The sequence below is a fragment of the Zonotrichia leucophrys genome, chromosome 7 (assembly GCF_028769735.1).
Source record: "Zonotrichia leucophrys gambelii isolate GWCS_2022_RI chromosome 7, RI_Zleu_2.0, whole genome shotgun sequence".
In the NCBI taxonomy this organism is placed as follows: domain Eukaryota; kingdom Metazoa; phylum Chordata; class Aves; order Passeriformes; family Passerellidae; genus Zonotrichia; species Zonotrichia leucophrys.
Window position 1 is genome coordinate 27,343,689 of NC_088177.1, and position 20,760 is coordinate 27,364,448.

Sequence of the window (20,760 nt, forward strand, 5' to 3'; positions counted from 1 at the left end):
CCATTATGAATGAGAATTATTAATTTAATGATGGAATCGATGATGCTAAATTAATTAATTCCTATTTTAAATCTCTCTGTAAATAACTCTAAGAATATAAACCTGGTTAAGTATAGAGCACTTTGCCACCAACTTTGCCAAAACAACTGAAGCAGATCCTTAAAACAAAGAAGTTTGCTTTTTCTCAAAACACTAGCTATTACTTTGGTAGGCTTTTTATACTTCATTTAGTATATATTGTGTAAGTACTAGGACAGATTCTCTAGCATAATAAACTTATTGTTTCTGTTAGAAATACAAATATGTAATGAAGTTCTATGAAGTATTTTGGCATTACAGTTATATCTGCAACTAATACCATCCCCAGAACCAATGAATTATAAAATTAGTGATCCAGGTAGATGGACTTTCATTCCTTGCCCTCTTACAGAACAGAAAATAAACCCTTTGACTATTAGATAGGTGATGAACCACCATCATGTGTAGTATAAAGGAGAATTGGGCTGAAGGAAAGAAGAGATCCCTGTTGTACTTTCAGGGCCCCATTCCTGTCAAAACACTACCTCATTTGGGTGATACATACTTTAGACATATGAGAGCCTATAGGACTTCAGTGAAATTGTTGTTATATTTAAATTTAGGAACTGGATCAAATGAAATTGCTTTCAATGTGAACTACTCCATCATAAAAGCACAGAATAGTGCATGGAATCCTAATTTACCATGCTTTTTTGTTTGTTTGTACCTTTTTTCCACATATCGTAAATCAAATGTTTTAATAAGTGGCTATATCTAGTGGGGAAATTTAAAACAAATCAGAATAGTTTCTTAATCATACTAAAAATCTCCTTATCAATACCTGTTACAAATTAATAAGCAAAAGTAATATAGAATTGTATAAGTCAGCACCTGGGTTGAGAGGATTCCCTAACTGATGGATAAATCTCTTCTGACTATTTCAGCAGTGCTCTCTTATGTTGACAAGCTTGTACTCAGCACTGAACCACGACTGTAGGAGGCCATAGGATATTATTTGACCTAAGCAAAATGAACAGTCCAATAACTGTGCTGAATTAGTTTAAATTGGAAAACCATGTACTCACTTATTTTTACAACAATTTGACTGGAATAATAAATGCAAAGGTCATTTTTTCCCAATTTAGGAATATTTTCCAAATATATTAGTTTTTTTTAAATTGAAAGTTATCTCCATTCTTTTAGTCAAAAATATAAGTAGATTTCTTAAATGTACTGATATCATCCATCAGGAACAATTTTTGAGATATAAAGGGATAGTTAATGAAGTGAAAATATTTGTCCTCGAGCTTTCAGTCTCAGTACACCCAAGAATTCTGTTCCTTTTTGTGCTGCAGCTGCAGGTCCAGTCATGTTCTTTCCTTAATTGCTGGATTTCTACAGCTGACCTACTTTCTCTGGTATTAGCCTGAGTCCTGAAGCTACAGAGAACCAGCTTGTGATACGAATCATTTGAAGACACTCAAAACATACGGTTGAGCATCACTGGAAACACTGATCCCAACACCTTCCAGTTCCACCAGTAGTAACTCTGTGAGGAAAGGGGGCTAGGCCTGACAGCAAATGAACGCAAGGGAAGCATAAGAAAGACATCAAACCCCTTGTTTTCTGCTTGAGAGAAAAAGGTATTAGTGCCTAGCACCATATAGCAGTGAGTGATACTGCTTGGGACAGAGCATGGACAGATTAATTATATTCCTACAGGCTATTTTAATGAAGTACCAAGTGCAAATTAAAGTATACCTTTCCTAGCAATGCCAGTGGTGGGAAGATGCAGGGAAAAAATTAATGTTTTTCATGGGGGAAATTTTTTTCTTTTAATTACTAGTTTGTATGGGCACAAGTTGAAATATAGAGAATAGTACAGTGTGTTAAAAACTGTACATGTACTGAACAGAATTTCCTGCTTGTATATGGGAAGTGCTCAATGGAAGCAATTTAAGTGTCTATGCAAGTACATGCATTGTACCGGATTGTTATATTTTCAGTTCATACATGATAAATACCAATGGAATGATTATGTTATGAACAGACATCTTGAATTTCCATGTATCAGACCTTAAAATAGTCTTATACTAATCTCTCCATCAACTTGAGCTACTGTATCTTTAAAGACACTGAACTTGGAATTAATTTAAATAAGGCAAAATTCAGTACATCCATTGGAATATTTCAATGGTTAACTGCCTAACTAAAGAAGTTATAGGTCACATTTCTAGTCTTAAGTGATCTAACTTCATCTACTACTTTTTATTGCATTTTTTGCAAAACTCATAAATCTTCTCCTCATCTGGGAATGTACAAAGAGATACAGTTGGCAGATCAGGATCAAATGTGTAGATAAAGTTTACACCAACATGGAAGTCATGGGATTGACAATTACCCCTAAACCTTCATGACAAGGTTATTGGGTTTTCTTTGCAACAATGAATTGCCACTTATATAAAATTTGAAATATTTTTATTTTGAGTTTTTCATTTTGCTAATCACTGTCATAAAAGAAACCCCTACAGTTAATACGATGAGATAATACTGATGCTTTAGACAGGCCTTACCTCTGATATAAACATCCCAAATTTTCAAATTTGTTATAGTAAAAGTCCAGAAATTTTTTGGAGGCAAAGAAATGCTATTTCCTGTTTGAATTTATAACATTTCATCAAAGCCCATTTCCTTTTTTAGCTGAAGTCTCTTCTCTTACTTTACACACACACAGAGCATGACATTTTCTTCAGAAGCTCACCAGTTTGTAGTTGATTTACAAATTAGCTAATCAGCTTATCACCTGGGGTGGCAAAGAAGAGTGATCGCAGGAGGGAGCTCACACAAGGATCCCTCTTAATTATGGTAGGAGGGTTCCAGTTCAGGTGCATCTGCTGCTGCCCACAATGGCAGTATGTCCGAGAGACAGATGGACCCTGAAGGTGTCAGCCAGACACCTTCCTGTGGCTGGAGCTAGAAATATCTACCATGTCTGGTTGTTCACTACTACCCTTGAGAGAAACATTTCTATAGCTTTTGAGTCATGGCTGAGTACACCAGGTCTGTGTCCATTTCAGTGCACTAAAGAAGTGATTTAAACTGACCACTTTGACTTTGCCCTGAGACACACTGAACGTGCCCTGTTGGGCAGCTGAGGGCCTCAGCTGTGGTAACCGATGGATTGATAACAAACAGCTGGGGACAGTAACTTCTCAAATATACCAGCAAAAGTCTAATATGTTTTCAGGCTGCTTAGTGCTCTATAGATTATACTCAACATTTTACAATCAATACAGAAAGCAATAAGCAACCAGAAATCATTAAACCAGCTCTCTGATATGCTAGAAAAGTTTTCTTAAATAGAATGCAATGGTTCTAATATGAAAGAGAGAAGGTATTTTAATAGTGCTAATTTACTTATTAACATACAAATTAATTAAAAAACTTTTACTTCTAAAAGACATTCCCAATTTATATATACAGAATACTATGTTAAAGGATATAGACTATGTATGATAGCCCAAACTGGTACAAAATACACATGTGCATGCATACATGGATGTATGCACACACACTTTTAAGAGGAAGTATTGGAGCTTTTTTAAACTGTTCTGACTATAGCAGGATATGTTTGTATAGGATAAATTCAGTAATATTGCATAGATCCATGCAGCTGATAAATCCTTGGGCCCTCCATGAAAGTATGAAAATGGGGAAAGGCCAAGGAGCCTCATTAAGTGTAACAATATGTGCAATAACACATGAATTCATATAAGCAGATGAAGCCTTTTGCTTATATGTTAGTGATAAATGTGAAATATAGAGGATGGTAGTGTAGCATTTCTGCATGGATTGGTCGTTGATTATTCTGCATGCATTGTTTCCGTGGATGCATGCATTTCAGATTCTTTCACGTTGTCTTACCCTCATCCCTTCAAATCGCGACAAGGCTCTCAGAGGTCTCAAAGCTCTTAGTGTCCTAAGGGATTTAATCGCACCAAGTTCTGAGTAGCCCAAGGCATTAGCTGTTAAGCTAACCAAAGAGACCTATACAAAAACAGAAAGGCAATATTGCTCATTCATCTCTATATCCTTTTGATACATATGGTGGGAATGATGTGTGCCCTGAACTTCTCAAGAAGATTCAAGGCTGGACCTCTTTCTCCAGGAAACCCTCTATAATGCAGAAAAATTTTTATGTCAGACAAAGTAGAATAAAAGGATATTCTAGGTACCTGTTGATGAAATCATGTTGATAGCATGGTATAAAAGTGCCTTCTATAGTCACATAAACCAGTCAACATTTGGTGGGATTTAAACAAAAATGAAGTCACATGCAAAAACAAAACACCCAAAAGCTGGGTGAATTGGAATGGACAATTTAGGTCAGGACTTCCCATGATATCTTCAGGACTTGATGAGAATGTAAATGCTCTCAAAAACCACATCCAGACCTTGCTTTTGGTCAAAATGTAACATTCTAGTGTCCAGAAAATCTTATTCAACAGCCATAGCTACCAGTGCTGTTCAGATTTAACAGGACTAAGCAAGACTGAGAACCAACTGTTTGTTAGACAATGGTAGAAGCTTCACTGTTAGGCATATCCACACTTCATTACATTCCCTGTGACTCCTTTAACCACTTCATCAATTCTGGCTTGCATAACGCTGGTCTGGTCTGCAGGCAGATGAGTAAATAAACTAGAATAGCTGTAAAATAAATAATACAATTATCTTTCATCAATAATCCTTGGAAATGTATTTCTATTAGCCATTGGGAAGGAGTGGCCCTAATAAATCAAAAATAAAACATATCACCTTCTATTTATGTCTATTTAATGCCCTTCCCTTCCATCCTTCCTGCTCTCTCAATTCCTTCATCTCCAAATTGTTATTTTGGCTTTTTTATTTCAATCCCCTGTCTATAGATTAAAATGAATGCCTCAGATTTAATTTTTTTTTATTTTAAAAATGCACCAAGATAAGGTTGACATGAAAAACTAATAAAGCTAATAAAGCTAGTCATAGAAGTAACTAAACCACAGATTATCAAATAAGAATTAAATATTTGTTGATAAATACAAGTTCTACTGGTCGTGGCAATTTATACATCAGATGATTGAGCCAATACATATTGTACAGAGGTATAGACTCAATCATAAAATTCTATATGAGCATATAGTCATGTCTTATCACAGGATCTGCAATGCTGCTCTGGATTTACAAAGTATAGCATTTTCCAAGCTCTGTGTAGTAAAGAGCTCCACTGTAGTTTTAGGGAGATATTAAGCAATTTCTACAGAATTCTTATGCTTTTCATAATGCACAAATAGGTGGTTTAAGATATACCCTTAACTTGCATTCCATGGGAATTACATCTGTGGAGCTGAGAGGTAAATCAGGCTATTGGGAATGGAAGGGAAATGAACATCTGCTATGTGGTCAAACATCTGTAGTCTTCCATTTATGCTATCCAGGACTTTACATACATTGTTGAGCAAGTAGACCTGAAATTACAATGCACTTCTCACTAGGTCTCCGTCAGAGAATGTGTAGCTGCTCCTTGGTAGTGCAGCCTTTGGGAAATCATGTGGGAACCCATTCCAGGGGGGCTTATCTATGGTTCTCTGAACTGTCTCTTTGAGGTCACGCCCATGATAGCGTGAAAAGTGCAAGAGTACTGAATAGTACAATGGAACTGACAATTCCTAGCAGTATGTTCCTTTCATTTTGCACAGAGTAAGTGACAGGACACTTACAGTAATTCATTAGAAATTAGAAACAGTTTGAAAAATTTCTTCCATATACAAAAAAAAACTGAAGAGGCTAAACAGCATCTTTTCTATACCATCAAAAAACCATAGTAAAAAGCATAATTTCAAGAAAGAATTACAACTTCATAAAACTAGAGAATTTTAAAAAAACATCTCTAGAGAAATAAGTATATCCAAATTTTTTTTCCATTCTGAACAGAATTATAAACCATACCACCACACCAGTTAAAATAGAGTTTTTGTTGAATAGAACAGAAATCTTATCCTGAAAATATAATATTCTTTTTTTTAAGCCTATTGTACAGGACATGAAAAAGAATACATACATCAACAATCAGGAAGTCCAGCCAGCACCATGCATTAGTGAAATAGGTTTGAAAGCCATAAGCAACCCATTTTAAAAGCATTTCCAGAATGAAGATATAGGTGAAAACTTTGTCAGCGTATTCCAGCATGGTCTTGATAGTTTTACGTTGCTCTATGTAGATATCTTCAAATGCCTGGAAACAAATGAAAATGAAGTTTGAAGAGTGGTCCTACAGTAATTTTTTTGTATTGCTGTTCAGCTCAGCTGAAAGATGAATACTCTTTGGAACCAGCCTTATGAAAAGTATTAAGTGAAAGCTGAAGTTATACTTGAGGGAAAGATACGTGCCTTATCATCATGTATATTTTTTCAATTCAAATTTTTTCCTGGCCATTCCTACAGGACACTGCAAATTGTGAAGACATTTAATTATATCTTGCAGATATATATTTATATCAGAACATATATTAATTTGACATCAAATTCTAATTTGTTACCTGTAGCTATGTGATTAACTGTAATTTTAAATGCTTGCTGTTTAAAATCACAATAGTCACAATAGTTCCACACTTAATTTACCAGAGCACCGCTGCTGAGAAGAATCATGAAGACTATGAAGGTCTCAAACCAGTTGTGTTCAACAATCTTATAGCAGGTTTTCCTAAGATTCCACCAGATTTTCCCCTTTCCTTCTTCTACACTGACTTGACAGCATTTGAATCTCCGTACACACCCTAAACGTGACAATAAATTTTAAGATGTCAGAATAAAGTAAATATTTATAAACAATCACAATGAATGGTAATAATTTGACTTATTTCTTATCATAGTGCTGGTGCATTAGATCCTTATAATTCCTCTTTGAGCATTTTTGTTTAGTATTTGAATTTAAATCTTTTTATCTTTTGCAATACCTTCCAAAGAGATAGAACACACAAGAACAGTAAATCTATGGCAGTAACTCTGAAAGAGTTACTAATACTATCAGATTACAACTATAATCACTAAACTTCTTTTGATTTTGAATAAAAAGAGAATCCTGCACAAATCTACACAACTAGGTCTATTTATCTTGCCTTTATTTTGCTTTGCCTACCTTCTGTAAAACAAGCTTCTGGCTCTAGAACTTCTTCTGGTTCTGCTTCTGGCTGTTCACCTTCTGGAGGTAGTCCAATGTCAACTGTGCTGCCTTCTGATGAACTGGATGCATTCAATTTCTGTGAACGAAATCCCACATAATTATTTTTTCCAGTTTTATTATTTTGAATAGAAATTTATGTTGGAAATGTATATCAAAATATTTTGTATGTATTCAGTGCTGTGATATTAAAATAACTTCTTATCTACAATCTATAATGCCAAATTGCTCTACTACAGGTGAGGTCACAAGATTAGAAACTACATAACGTGCATTTTCCCTATTGAAAATATTTTGATATTTTCATACAAGGAATTGCTGAAATTAGTAGAGTATTATTCTAAGCCACACATAAGAATTTTGAAGTGAAATTTCAGTAAGCTAGGAATGGGTGCTTTCCACATTTTGTACTGTTTAATTATTCCAATCATGTGGCTGCATTTTAGGTTACACTTTAGATAGCATGTGTTAATACCAATAAATTTCCAAAATCATGACCAAACCAACAGCAAGCTGCACAGATGTATTTTCATGCCTCAAGTAAATATTATTCTAGCAAGTCTGTATAAAGCTAAATCTAAAGTTTCAACATAATGCTTTCATTATTATTGACATGAAAACACATATTATGAGTTTTATAGGATAATTTAATTATCTTTATTTCCAAAAGAGCAGCACATTACTTTAGGAGCAGTAGCTGATATTTTGCATACTCACTTGCCAATGCATTTTCTGAATTTATTGTGCATTTTGAAACTACTTATTACTTTGGTACAGTACACATAGATGTCCAATTACTATAAAAGGCCAAAAAATTGTGAATGTTTAAAGTTAAAACAAATTCTTTTAAACAATATTGTAATAAAATAATACTGCATCAATAAATCATATCAATATTATAATCCAAACCTTAAAATTATTCTTTTACACCATCATACACTGGCAACAGACAAATATGAGTACTATAATAAGTAAAAGTAGTTTGATTACAGCATTCTATGACTCTTCTAATGTTATCACTATATGGAGTATAACATCAGTAAAATGGCTGCATTGATAAGTAGCTAATCTTGTAAAGGGAATGATGTAAGCAGATTTAGAATAGAGTCTATAGGGAATTAATATTAGACAGAGATGTTCTATGATAACATTAAAGATATATATTTTTGCTGACACTTAAATCTGAAGTTAGAGGCATTATTCCTTTAAAACATTCCTGAGTAGCTTCAACTTCTATACAGTTTTTTGGAAAGGAAATGTAAACAGTATTATTCTGTGGATACAAAAAGTAACTTGAGACATTTAATGGAATTTTACATAGCAACAAATATTCAGTTTGTTCTTCAAACAAAAAGATTTATTTCTTTCTCCCTCATTCTGATTCTATTGAATCACACTGACAATATATTGTGTTGTGATTCTGACATAAGCTTAACTTTGATTTTTGTGTACCACGGTTCACTACAGAACACATTTCAGAGGAAGGCTGAGCAAATGGAAACATGTATTGGAGGGTGTATTATGCACCTAGTTTCAGTGCTATCTGCACACCCATTTTATATATGCTTTTTTGAATTTCCCAGCTGAGAAATTCATATCTCATATTTCTGCATGAGTATAAACATCTGTTGAGGTCAGGCCCAATGTACAAAGAGATGGATGCACACTTTCCTGCAGATCATTTTTGACAAATTTCAGATTGCAATATGTTTGAATTATAGATAGTGCATGGCAGTTTGATCATTGTGGAATACTGCCTCTAAAATGGAGAAACTAGAAAGTATGGGATAAATACTGTAGTCATCAAGTAAGGACCACAGCATTTAAACATCAGTGGAAGTCAATCATCAGTTTGAGGAAAAGCCAGAAATACCATAAATGCAAGGTACATTAAAAAAAATTACATATTATGTTAAAATTTACCATTTATCAACACAATACAGGAAATTATTTTAAAACTGAGAAGTGACTGTTTTTATTACATAGTGTTTTCTTAAAATGTTGCTTGCATCATTCCAATCTGGAGAGCATTTCTAGCAGAATGCTGTAGGAGTAGCAGAGCAAACAAAAATTATGAATTGGCTGAACCATAAGTTTGAGAGACCTACTGTCCATTCTTTTACAGGAAAATGAAGAGTTCAGTGACTCAGATATTATGCAGTTAGTTTAATGAGCAAAAAAGGGTAATGAATGCCTATTACTGAAATTGCTTAAGACTAACAGTTAACTCAGCATTGAAGATTAGATATAGCTACTATAAGGAGAGATCACAAATATGAGATAGAAAGGTAAAAAATTATCAATAGAATAGCAAATTATCAGGAACATCAAAAAGACAAGTTTATGTGGGGCACTGTGTATGGTGAGATGTATCTTTCAAGTCTCTTCTCAATAAAAATCTGCTATGCTTCATTTACAGAGCTGTAACAATAATCATAGGAGTTAAACTGAACAGAAAAATCCTAAATTGAATTAACAGCAGCTGATACTTGAAATGCAACTATTAAATGCCTCATCCCACTGAGTTACTCTTCTGCTGATGTAACAGAGTATTTCCTTAGCATGCTGCTCTATTATACCTGAATTTGGCCCCAACCAGATCAGAATATAAAGAAAAATATTACAAAAATTATTCAGTAAGTTCTGTCTGTAAAAGTTCAGTATCATTTGGGAAATAACAAAAACTAGAAATTTTCAACAGGAGAATTTCTTTTTACATTTTTCTTTGTTATTTTTAACATTTAATTTATTGTATGGCATTATGCACAAAATTTATAAAATTTCGTATGCATTAGAAACAGCTAGAAAGATTTTATGATACAACATCTCAAGATTTTATCAACTCAATTAAGTTCAGTATGCTAGGAAAACTTTTCATTAACATTTACATATTTCCACAGCAAACTTATGCTCTGGCATAAAGCAACTGACTCAGGGACTTGTTACTGATTTCTATGTATTCAACACAACGTGACCTGGCAATGGATCATGTTATTGCTATCAGATTTGTCCATGCCTTAATACACAGGAAGACTTTTTCTGGCACTTACTGTGACTTACCAGTGTTCAAACACGGAATCCAGCTGGCTAGCTAGACTACCCCAACTGCAGACCCTGAGATGTTAGGTATGTAGCATATATCCCACTTCTTTACCTAAACATATCTGAAAGTTACCTTTGTACCTGGTAAATTGCTCTCTGCTTACCAGCATTACAAACACTGAATTTAGGCTATTTACTTAACATTAACTTTTTTTAAAAATGAACCGATAGAAACGAGATAATAAGCAAACCCAAGCATTAGCTTTGATCTAATAGTAAGTCCATTTTAAGCTTTTTGTTATACCATGAGTCTAGATTTCAAAAGGATTCAGTCATGCAGATTATAAGAGATTTATCAGGATCAAGCATTAGACACTCTTTGAGAGTTATGAGGATAGAAATTTTCTGAATAGTATACTAAGAAATTTATTCTCAGAGAAATCTGTTTTTCAAAACCTTAAAATGTACGTACTCTACCTCCTTTTTGAAGAAAACAGTAAGGGGACAAAAGTAGTTAGATGTTTCTAAAGCAGCAGTATACTGATTATCCTAGAGATTTAAATATCTTTTACATCACATGTACCAACAGCCTTGCCAGACATGCTTTAGTCAGCAATACAGAACAATATGAGATTCAGATTTTAATTTAGCTTTCAAGATAGGAAAGCAGCTTGCCTATCAGAGAAGCATTGCAAAAAGCAGCAGCCAAGACTAGGTCAGGAAGTTTTTGACATAATTACTTTCTGAACCTTGACAACATCGCATAGATTCATACAATTCTGCTTCACTTACAGCCAGGCCACTTCTAACATTTCTTTGTTTGTTCCAAAGATTATTATCTGAGAGTAGATGGACAGCTCTTAGCTTAACATTTTTAACAAAGGCTGAAATTTCATGATTGGCCAGGATGCCACTAATAGATGTTGAAATCATAATTTAAGGGATTGAAGGAGCAAAGAGCAGGACAGACATAAGCAGGAAGATGGCGCCAAGAGAAACCAACATTTTGATTTTGCTTTCAATTTCATTTCCTCCCAAATACCTGTGAAAATGCTAAATAATGGAAATTAAATTTGTTTTATTTTCTCAGTGCTGTCTGAATGTCAGTATGAAACTGAAATGTTCCATGATATAAACGGCAATATTATATCCAAACTATCCAGTATTTTTCAGTATGGCTATATCACCTATGAAATCTTCAAAGTGGTAGATATCTTTGTCATTCCACTGGTGTAACTAGGTGGAATCTGGATTTCACTCTTTCTAATGCTTATAAAATAAGGCAGAATAACTCTCTAAGTATAAAAATCCAGAACACTGTAATCTCTAAATTATAGTCCACTCTGGACTTTACTGATATTCATAATTCCTTTGATCTATTTATTAATGAGAATTTATTAAATGAAAATATTTAATACAAGCAATAGTGAAAGGATATTTCTGAAAGAGAGTAAGGGAACAACTGTTTGCAAATATTAATTAAGCAAACTTTCGTTAACTCTAATATTAACAACTTAATATCATCCACAGTGAATCACAATATGCTAATACAATGTTACCAATTCACAATACAAAGCCTAAATTCTTCAGAGTATCAAGGGATTTTAAATAATGAATATTTTAAAATCAAAATACATCTTATCAGAATAATTATTCTTTACAAAATATAAGAGGAAAAGCTCTGGAGTAAGTATGTTTTAATTCCACTGATTTACAAAACTGAAAGCAGCAACTGTGGTGTTGTAAATATTATGGCATTGTTTAAGATGTGAAATGTAAATTACACTGAAGCTGAGGAACTTCCGCACATTTTGATCCAAACTCAGTAGTTTATTTACTTGAATGCTAAACTTTGTCTATTACTGATGAGATGAGAATAAGTTTCTCAAGGCAGACAATTTTATCTATTTGGGGAGGTAATAATTTTTTGACCATAAATTAAAGAGCTATAATAAGATTGAATTGGGCCACATCTTTCAATCAGTGTTCTCTTTGCAACTCTAAACCTAAGTGTGAGCGTAAGTAAGAGCAGAACTAATCTCTGAATGTTTAACCAGCCAAATAACAGTTTTGTATGAATTCTTTCAACCAAATTACGGTCACATGCTTTGACTGCAGAAATGAAATTAATTTCATGCTTAATGGTGCTCCAAGTACTGCATATTAATCTCCAAAATAATGAAATGCTTATACAAGTACTAAAGAAAAGCACTTCTAAAAAAAAAGTGAAAAATAAATACATGACTATGATGAGTTTGCAGGTTACCTCCATTACAAGTTAAAAGACAATAATATGAAACTTTTCTGAAACAGCTAGCAGGTTTTCATTATCAACACAATTTACGGATGGACTTATATATAAATATAAGCTTCTGATGAGAATTGTGGCATATGTGTTACATATCCTGCCTTCCCTCAAAGCAAAAGAAAACCCTTCAAACACAGAATCCTGAATTCTATATCATCAAGATTACGAGAGGTAGATAGCATGCACTGCAAAATACTATTAAAGTATTATGGAGAGGACCAGAACCACAGAAATCCTGGGGCTGCCGCTCTTGCCTGCCCATGCTGTGATGCGAGTCCCGTGGCTCAGCAGGGAGCAGCTGTGCATGTTGGTACTTATTGCAATGAATGGGACAGGATCATAGCTGAAGAGCATGCAGGCCAGTCAATATTGGCTAAAAGGTGATTAAATAGGATATAGAGAGATGTATAACTTGCTTAGGTAACCTGTGTAAAACTGGTGACACGATGCTCTGCCTCGCTAAAAGGCACCAGAGCTGCCCGCTTGACTGATCCAGCTTGGTCCTACTCCTGTGAGAAGTAAGAACGGTAGGAAATGAAGTTCAGGACACAGCACCTCTGGTTTTTTGCACTGAATATTGCTTAGAGTAAAATATACATTATTAATGTCTCTGCAACAGCATTAGGAGAGCCCATTTTCTTCAAAGCATTGAAAAATATTTTGTCATTGTATGTCTTGGAGTTATTATTGGCCTATAAGTTACATTTAACATAAATTAATTATTATTACCCACTATTATGATTATTTTAACTAATTATTATACAGTCATACAGGTACTACAAAAATTTTCTATATAAACCATCCTCATAGTACTTTAAAACCTAAAATGGAAAAAAAAATATATTCATAGTTTCTACACTAAATAGCAGTACTGCAGCTCAGATCCACAGACCCTTTTTTATAGGACAATGGACTCAGCACCGTGTTCCCACAATTATTAATGGCCTACTTCCATGATAAAGTTTTATTTAGTATTTTTTCTCTAATTTCCTTATTATACTGTATTCACACACTGACATCCTTAGGGACATAATGTTTCTATAATTAAATTTATTTTAGGTTTCAGTAACTTTCTAGAAAATTCCTTGTTAATTCATACCTACTAAGTATGTACAACATTTTATGTATTGTTTCTACAAAGGCATAATCTAGTCAATATTTCTATCAAACTACTGGAAATATACATGTTCTATAATAAAGAATTCACCAAACATTAACACGCTTAATTAAAACTTGCTAAGAAATAATAATTATTTTGTTGGAATTCAGCTTATTGCCCTATACAACAGTGAATACATGGACTTGGTTGTAGACACAGAAGCAAGCAGAAGCACACAGACACACTCATCAGCATCTGGCTATCCTGTACATTGTCCTCATAGCACCTGGATGCCTCGGCTGCCTTTCATCTGCAAATCTGCTAATTGAACACAATTTGATGGCAGTTCCTGACTTAGATTTTTTCATTTGTGGTGTAAGCAATGAAGTGACTGGCAGATCAACTTGGCAACAGCAGTGTCATATAAACAAGAAAACAAGAGAGGCCAGAAATGCAAGGCACATTATGGCATAGCAAAAAAGAGGAAACTTTATTAAAAGCCATCTGTAGTCAATTTTTAAATTTAAAAAATGCCTTCTTTTCCTATGGAACATTTTCATTACAAGAGTGTTGGTCATCTGACTAATAAGTCAACACTCCACTATATCATAAATCATGGTGGTTAAGAGTATCAAGTGAAGAGTAGGAACTAGGATTAAGATTTTAATGCTTTTGTGTCATGCTTCTGTGACTAAAATCTACTTGAACTTTAGGCACTTTTTTAAGAAATATGCTCACAATCTTTGCTTACTGCTGTGTCTCTCAAAAATCCCTGAAACTAATAAAAATTCCCTTTATTTTTTCACCTTCAGCATCTGCATTAGCAAGAAATTTTGGCCCCAAATATACTCAGCAGAGTTTCAAACTTGGCCAGTTGGAGCTGCTTGGCACTAGCTTATCCCTGACTTAATATGCATTTCTTTGTCTTATCACCTGTTTGCAGTTCCTGAAGCACAACAGCATTAAGGGCCTCCAAGAATGCAATGAAGACACTGTTTTCTTTTAAATATGGTAGGTGGTGTAGAAAGCCTTTCTTTTATGGTGGAAGCTCAATGACTGGAGTTCATGCCTCAAATGTGAGATAATCTGCTTTAAAACTTTTCCTATAGGAAGTCAATATTTCTGTCATCTTGTAGAAGAACCCAATGAGGGTCCTTCTGCAGAAAGAAAAGAAAGATTTGGCTAATGAATACAGTCAGCAGTCACATCATCCAGTGATGCAGAGAAGTAAGAGATGCACCATTGTCATACTCAGCCCTGCTAACCACCAGCACAGAGGTTTGTGCAAAGCTCACCCTCCACCTCTCCTACTGACAAAGTGCTCTTGTGCAATAAAGAGCAGAACAACTGAAGGTTAAACTTCAACTGATTTGTTCTACACCCAAGTACTGGTTTTGAAGAGAAAGATAAATATTAATACAATCAATCTGAAAAAATATTTTATAAGAATAATAAAGACATTTGTGATAAGAAACAAGAAAATATGACTAAATGTGTAATGCAGTCGGTACAGAAAAGCATCTCAGGCAGAAAATTACTAGAATCTTACCCATATTTTGATGAAGTGAAGGGAGACGACCCATCTTAATTGATCAGCATCGAACTCCGATTTATTGATTCAATCAGTCACTTTTTATAACAGTGTTAATTAAGCTCATACATATTGCAAAACCCGAGCTCATCATAGGTTACAGATTAAACATTAATCCCTCCTTTTGTTTTCAATACCCGTGGTTTGTTATTGAAACCAAGATTTGTGTTCTCACCCTGATATGAAAGGTTCTCAAAACCTACTTTTACTTTCCCAAAACAGCCAAATATAGAATGTTCACCTGTTACGAGAAAACTGCCTGAGAACTCTGCTGTTTACCGAAACGTGCCTGAGAACATTATTATTTACAGAAACAGGCTTGGGAACTGCTGCTTACAGCTGCCTTTTACTTTTCCATAGGCTGTATATTTTCATGGCTTTTTTTCCTTCAAGCCATGTCTGAGCAAAATTCTCCAACAATATTTATACTCTCAGATTCAAGTAAGAAAAAATCACCAATGAAAGCCTTTCTGTTAGTTTATGTCTACCCCACAGCATGCAATACTGTTCAAAAATACCCATGCTAATGCTGAATGAACTAGCATCAGTATTAAGCATTGCACAGACTTACTCCACTTGGGCTGATGTGCCTCCATCACTTTCAGTTGTGCAGGACAAAGCAGTGGGTTAATAATACACACACAATAATAATGCCTTGGCATCCTCTATAACTCTCAGTGCTAGATTGGATTTATCCTCTTGGCACCACCTTGTGCCAGAAAGAGGTACATTTTATTAGTCATAGTTAAGTAACACATTCAAATATCTTAAAGCTTTGAAAATAACAATGAGTAATCAAATGAAAGGATCTTATACTAGGATATTAAGCTTTGTAACTTTTTTGCCATAAGGCCATTACTTCACTTCAGTGGTTCTGCAACCATCAGCTGGATTATACGTGATTTATTTGACATTGTTTAGTGATGCTAGTCCAGTATTCAAATGTATCTATGATGTATATGGATGCATTTTTCATTTTATAAAAAAGGTTAAAACATCAGAATGAACTGTTAAAAAAGCAGATTAAAAAACAAACTGCTCTAATGAAATAAGCATCGAGAAATTTCCACCAGCCAGACACACTTCATATGACTTCTGGTATCCAGGACTATTAAACTGGTTCCTTTGCTTGTTAGGGATTTAGCTAAATAAAATAGAAAAAAATATTAATTTTCTAAAAACTTTTCTTACGTATCTTGATTGTTACTGTAAGTGCAATATTGTATCACCATCATTCAAAACTCACAACCTTACATCAATTTTCCTTAAACAACATTACAAGTTTGTATATGCTTTTGTAAAAGAATTAAAGAAAGATTTGAATCAACACTCAGGGGAAAAAAAAAAAGAAAAAAAAAAGAAAAGCATCAGAGTATTTAAAAGCTAGACATAGGCTTACCTCTTTGCTTTCTTCCAGGTCTGATTCACTGCTGAACTCCTCTGTGTTTAAATTTTCAAAATCTGATTCTCCAACAGCAATGGGCACTGTCACGGTGAGACTTGGGTTGTTTATGAATGACATGTAATCACTTTCATCAACAACATATTTTTCCACACTGCTGCCTATGCCACTGGTCGTTCCATTCCCGTCCTTGAGATAGGCAAGGTTTTTACCTATGTCTACTATTGTATGGTTGGAAATACAGCTGTCTTTTTTATTGTTTAGGTCTTCAAGAGGTTTGATTTCATCTAAAGCTTTCTGTTTTCTAACAAAGGCTTTTTGGATGAATTCACGCACTTTTCTCTTCACATAATCTATGCCTTTCTGAATCCTTGCCACAGCAATCTGGAGATTGTTCATTTCATTATCATCATCTGTAGCAGCAAGGTTGTCTGAACTAAATGAGCTCAGCAGCAAGGCCAGAAATAGGTTGAGTACCTAAAATAAAATAAGGAAAAAATTACTGTTATTTTTAAGTCATAAAAGATATGTCATTAAAAGTTTTTCAATATGAGACAATTTTTATTTCACATGTAACACTTTATTTCTATGCACCTTCCTGCTATTCTTTTCAGTTTATAATCCCTGTCCCCAACATTTTATTATCTTGCCAAAAGCACTTTTAGCTGATTTAACTGCACTAATACAGGTGAAAATCTGAGCTGTTCCTTGACTGTCTTCTCCACAATCTGCAGTAGTACAGATCTGCTCCTCAACATGGAGAAAGACATAAAAAGGCAGAATACAACATAATGCAGTGATTTATGCAAGCTGTGTCCACTGTAGTGTTCATAGGACAGCGGAATGTAGGCTAATGCCAGTCCTCTACAGTGCAACAGACCACAGCTCTAGTGACCATCTCTAATTCAGACCATCTCTAATTCAGAATATAGTAAAATTTTGTATTTGGCAAGTATACATGAGTCTATCTTGGTCCTGGGCAGGAACACTAGCTAAGAGATAGAGTCCCCAGATGTGGTACTCCTCAATTTCAGTAAACTATTTAATCTCAGTTTCAAGCAGCTATTTCAGACTTTCTTGCATGACATTTTACAAACATACAAGAGAAATTTGGATTGCAAGCAATTATGACAGACCATGTGCAAAACTGATTAAAAATAATTTAATTAAAAATCAGTTAAATTATATTTGCAGTTCTTCCTGTTATGCCACAGTACTCACATTACTCTGGTGATACTTGGTAGTGATGACTCTGGATAAGCATATTTATAAAATTTGTGGATCATACTAAAAAGAAAAAGGATGCCAGCATTCAAGGAGAAAGAACTAAAAATAACATAGTCATGATTTATGGCAAGTTAGTGAAATTATTCAAAATCAATATTTTGTTTAATTCTGAAGTACTGTTGTGGAAAGGATTGTTAAGAAAAATGAAAAGTATATATAAAGAAAGTGTGAAAATAGGCAAAGTGGAAGCACTGCAGAAAGGGGTATAGAAGCTGCATCAGGAAAGCAATGTTGGTATAGAAATTTCATGTGTCTTTTGGGGATGTACTACAATGAACGCTCAGTGTAAGAAATGAAAGTATCATTATTCCACATTATTCAGTACTTGTGTCTTTATTAAAAATGTTGCTTGGGAAGAATTCAGAAGCCAGTAGCAAAATGGATAAGCCATTTACAAATCATCACTTATGAGAAAAAAATTGAAGAGTCAGGCTTGTTTTGTTTCCCAGAGAAATGACTGAAAGTGGAAACAGTAAGCTTTTAAATATTATAAATGTTGTCATAAAAACCAGCAGTTTTCCATCAATATTGAGATAATTTAGTTTACTTGGCTGTAAAGGTGATTTAAATTAGATGGTTTTTTAAAAGGCACTCTTAACTGTAAGTACAATTCAGCACTGCCCTTATTAAAGAGGTTATAAACTTACTGAGATTTAAAAGAAAAATAGAGAAACATTCTTCATAGATAACCAAGGTGTATTTGAACCTGGTGTACAGAAAGGGCAAGTGAAATACATGATTTCCTGAAGTCCTTTTCTAGTTTTCATTTTAGATTTCTAAATCATGAAAAACAAGAGATATGTCCTAGGAGTTTAAAAAATTCCCACTGATTACTTACCACTAGGTTTCCAATCACCATGACCATCATGAAGACTGTAAGGCACATAGTTTGGCCTGCAACCTCCATGCAGTCCCACATGGTTTCAATCCATTCCCCACACAGCACTCGGAATACAATCAGGAAAGAGTGGAAAAAGTCGTGCATGTGCCAGCGAGGCAGTTCACAGTCACTGGAGATCTTGCAGACGCATTCCTTGTAGCTCTTCCCAAAGAGCTGCATCCCAACCACAGCGAAAATGAACACAATGATGGCCAGCACCAGGGTCAGGTTTCCCAGAGCCCCCACTGAGTTGCCAATAATCTTAATCAGCATATTTAGAGTAGGCCAAGATTTTGCCAATTTGAAAACTCGAAGCTGCAAAACAGAAGAATGGTATATAGTTCTTCGTTATCTAATTAGAATGAAATTGCTGCTATACATTGTATATGTCAGTTACCATGCGTCTACATCATGTCTCTTGTAATCGTTCAAAGTTTTAGTTACAAAATTCTGATTCCAGTTCTTTGTACAATACTACACATCAGCAGTGGTAAGTCCTGATTCAAGTGATTAGAAATCAAAAATAATATCTCTATGCTCATTTCAATTACATTGAAATTATCACAAAGACTCCTATTCAGACTTTGACTCTTTGGATGACTTTAGGTATTTGTAAAGAAGTTTTACTTGTTAAAGAAGTTGGACAAAACAGTCTTTCTCCTGTAAACTCTGAGAAAATATTACTGAAAATAAATGAGCACATATGAAATGTGATCAGTTTAACAGGACCATAAGTATATAGTCACTTCCAGATGCTTTCAACTTAACAGGCTGTGAGATGGAGGAAATGGCTTTCCTAAAAAGAGAAACAAGCTAGAGTTGTTAATTACAGACATAAAAGTGACTTGCAAGTATCTTTAACAACATAATTTCAGTCTTTTAAAATAAATGTAATGTGTTTTACAAAGCTTGTCATGCAACATTGAGAAAAACAAAGGAAAGTATATTAATAAGTACAACTTAAAACAGACAAAAATCAAATTTGTTGAAAGATACAGCAATTGTTCAGACAATTGAAAGAAGAATACTAAACTGAAGATAAAACTAAATATTATTTCATGTGATGATTTTGTTTCATAAAGAAGATATGACATAAAAACAACTTGACATAAATGTCAAGTTAAAACCAGAGTCTACTACCGAGAGAGAAGTCAATCCAGACAGATTTTTGACTTCAGGCAAAGTACAATGTAATGCTATGCAGATAACCAGAAAAAACTTATTTAAAATCCCTTATTTTTTAAAGGGGATGTATTTAACTTTCATTTCAAGTTAATTTTTTTTTTTTCATTTAAGGCAGAAGTTGATCTTGATGACCAGGAACTCTAGCTTCATGTCTGTCACTGTTTAGGTCTTTTCAGAAGAATGTTTGGACACTGAATCGTATGCTAGCCCAGTCTGTAAGAAAACCAAGGTTTTTCAAGTTCCTGTTCATGAAAGAGATCTCTAATAACAGACAGAGATGCTGTAGTGACTTCTGAGCAGAAAAGCTGTCAGACAGCAGATAGACTCTTGCAGGGGTATAGAGAAGGCTGGTAGGGAGGAAAAGCCCCTGGACAATGAAAAATCTTAACACTACTCTCTTGTAAAACTAACCAACAAAGGTAATTGGTAATGGAAGTCTATAAGCTAAAATTTTCAATCAACTTTTATTAATTAACTCATTATTTCCCAAGCAATTCACTAATCTTCAGTCACATGTAGGGTAGGCCCTGTGGCTCTTGAATTTTTTAACTCCCTCATCTAGGGAGAAGACTCTAAGAAATACCTCTCTTAGAAAAGTTAATCCTTTAAGCATGCTTTTGACAAGAATAGAATTGATGTTGACAATATCTTGAAGGAGAAATAGACATTGCTATGTTAATATGCAAAACAAACTTGATATAATATATACATGCCATGTAGTGAATACGC

General features: G+C 34.3%; 1 protein-coding gene across 4 annotated transcripts in view; it reads right to left on the minus strand.

The window, feature by feature from the left end:
* SCN2A (sodium voltage-gated channel alpha subunit 2) overlaps window positions 1–20,760 on the minus strand; it is a 73,574-nt gene that overhangs the window by 8,128 nt on the left and 44,686 nt on the right. For all 4 annotated transcript variants that reach the window (XM_064717631.1, XM_064717629.1, XM_064717632.1 and 1 more), the window contains exons 16-21: window positions 18,805–19,161; window positions 16,677–17,156; window positions 7,196–7,316; window positions 6,679–6,833; window positions 6,119–6,292; window positions 3,943–4,065 (exon numbers count right to left, since the gene is read on the minus strand). In XM_064717631.1, the coding sequence (XP_064573701.1) occupies window positions 3,943–4,065; window positions 6,119–6,292; window positions 6,679–6,833; window positions 7,196–7,316; window positions 16,677–17,156; window positions 18,805–19,161 (1,410 nt within the window). The remainder of the gene's footprint in view (window positions 1–3,942; window positions 4,066–6,118; window positions 6,293–6,678; window positions 6,834–7,195; window positions 7,317–16,676; window positions 17,157–18,804; window positions 19,162–20,760) is intronic.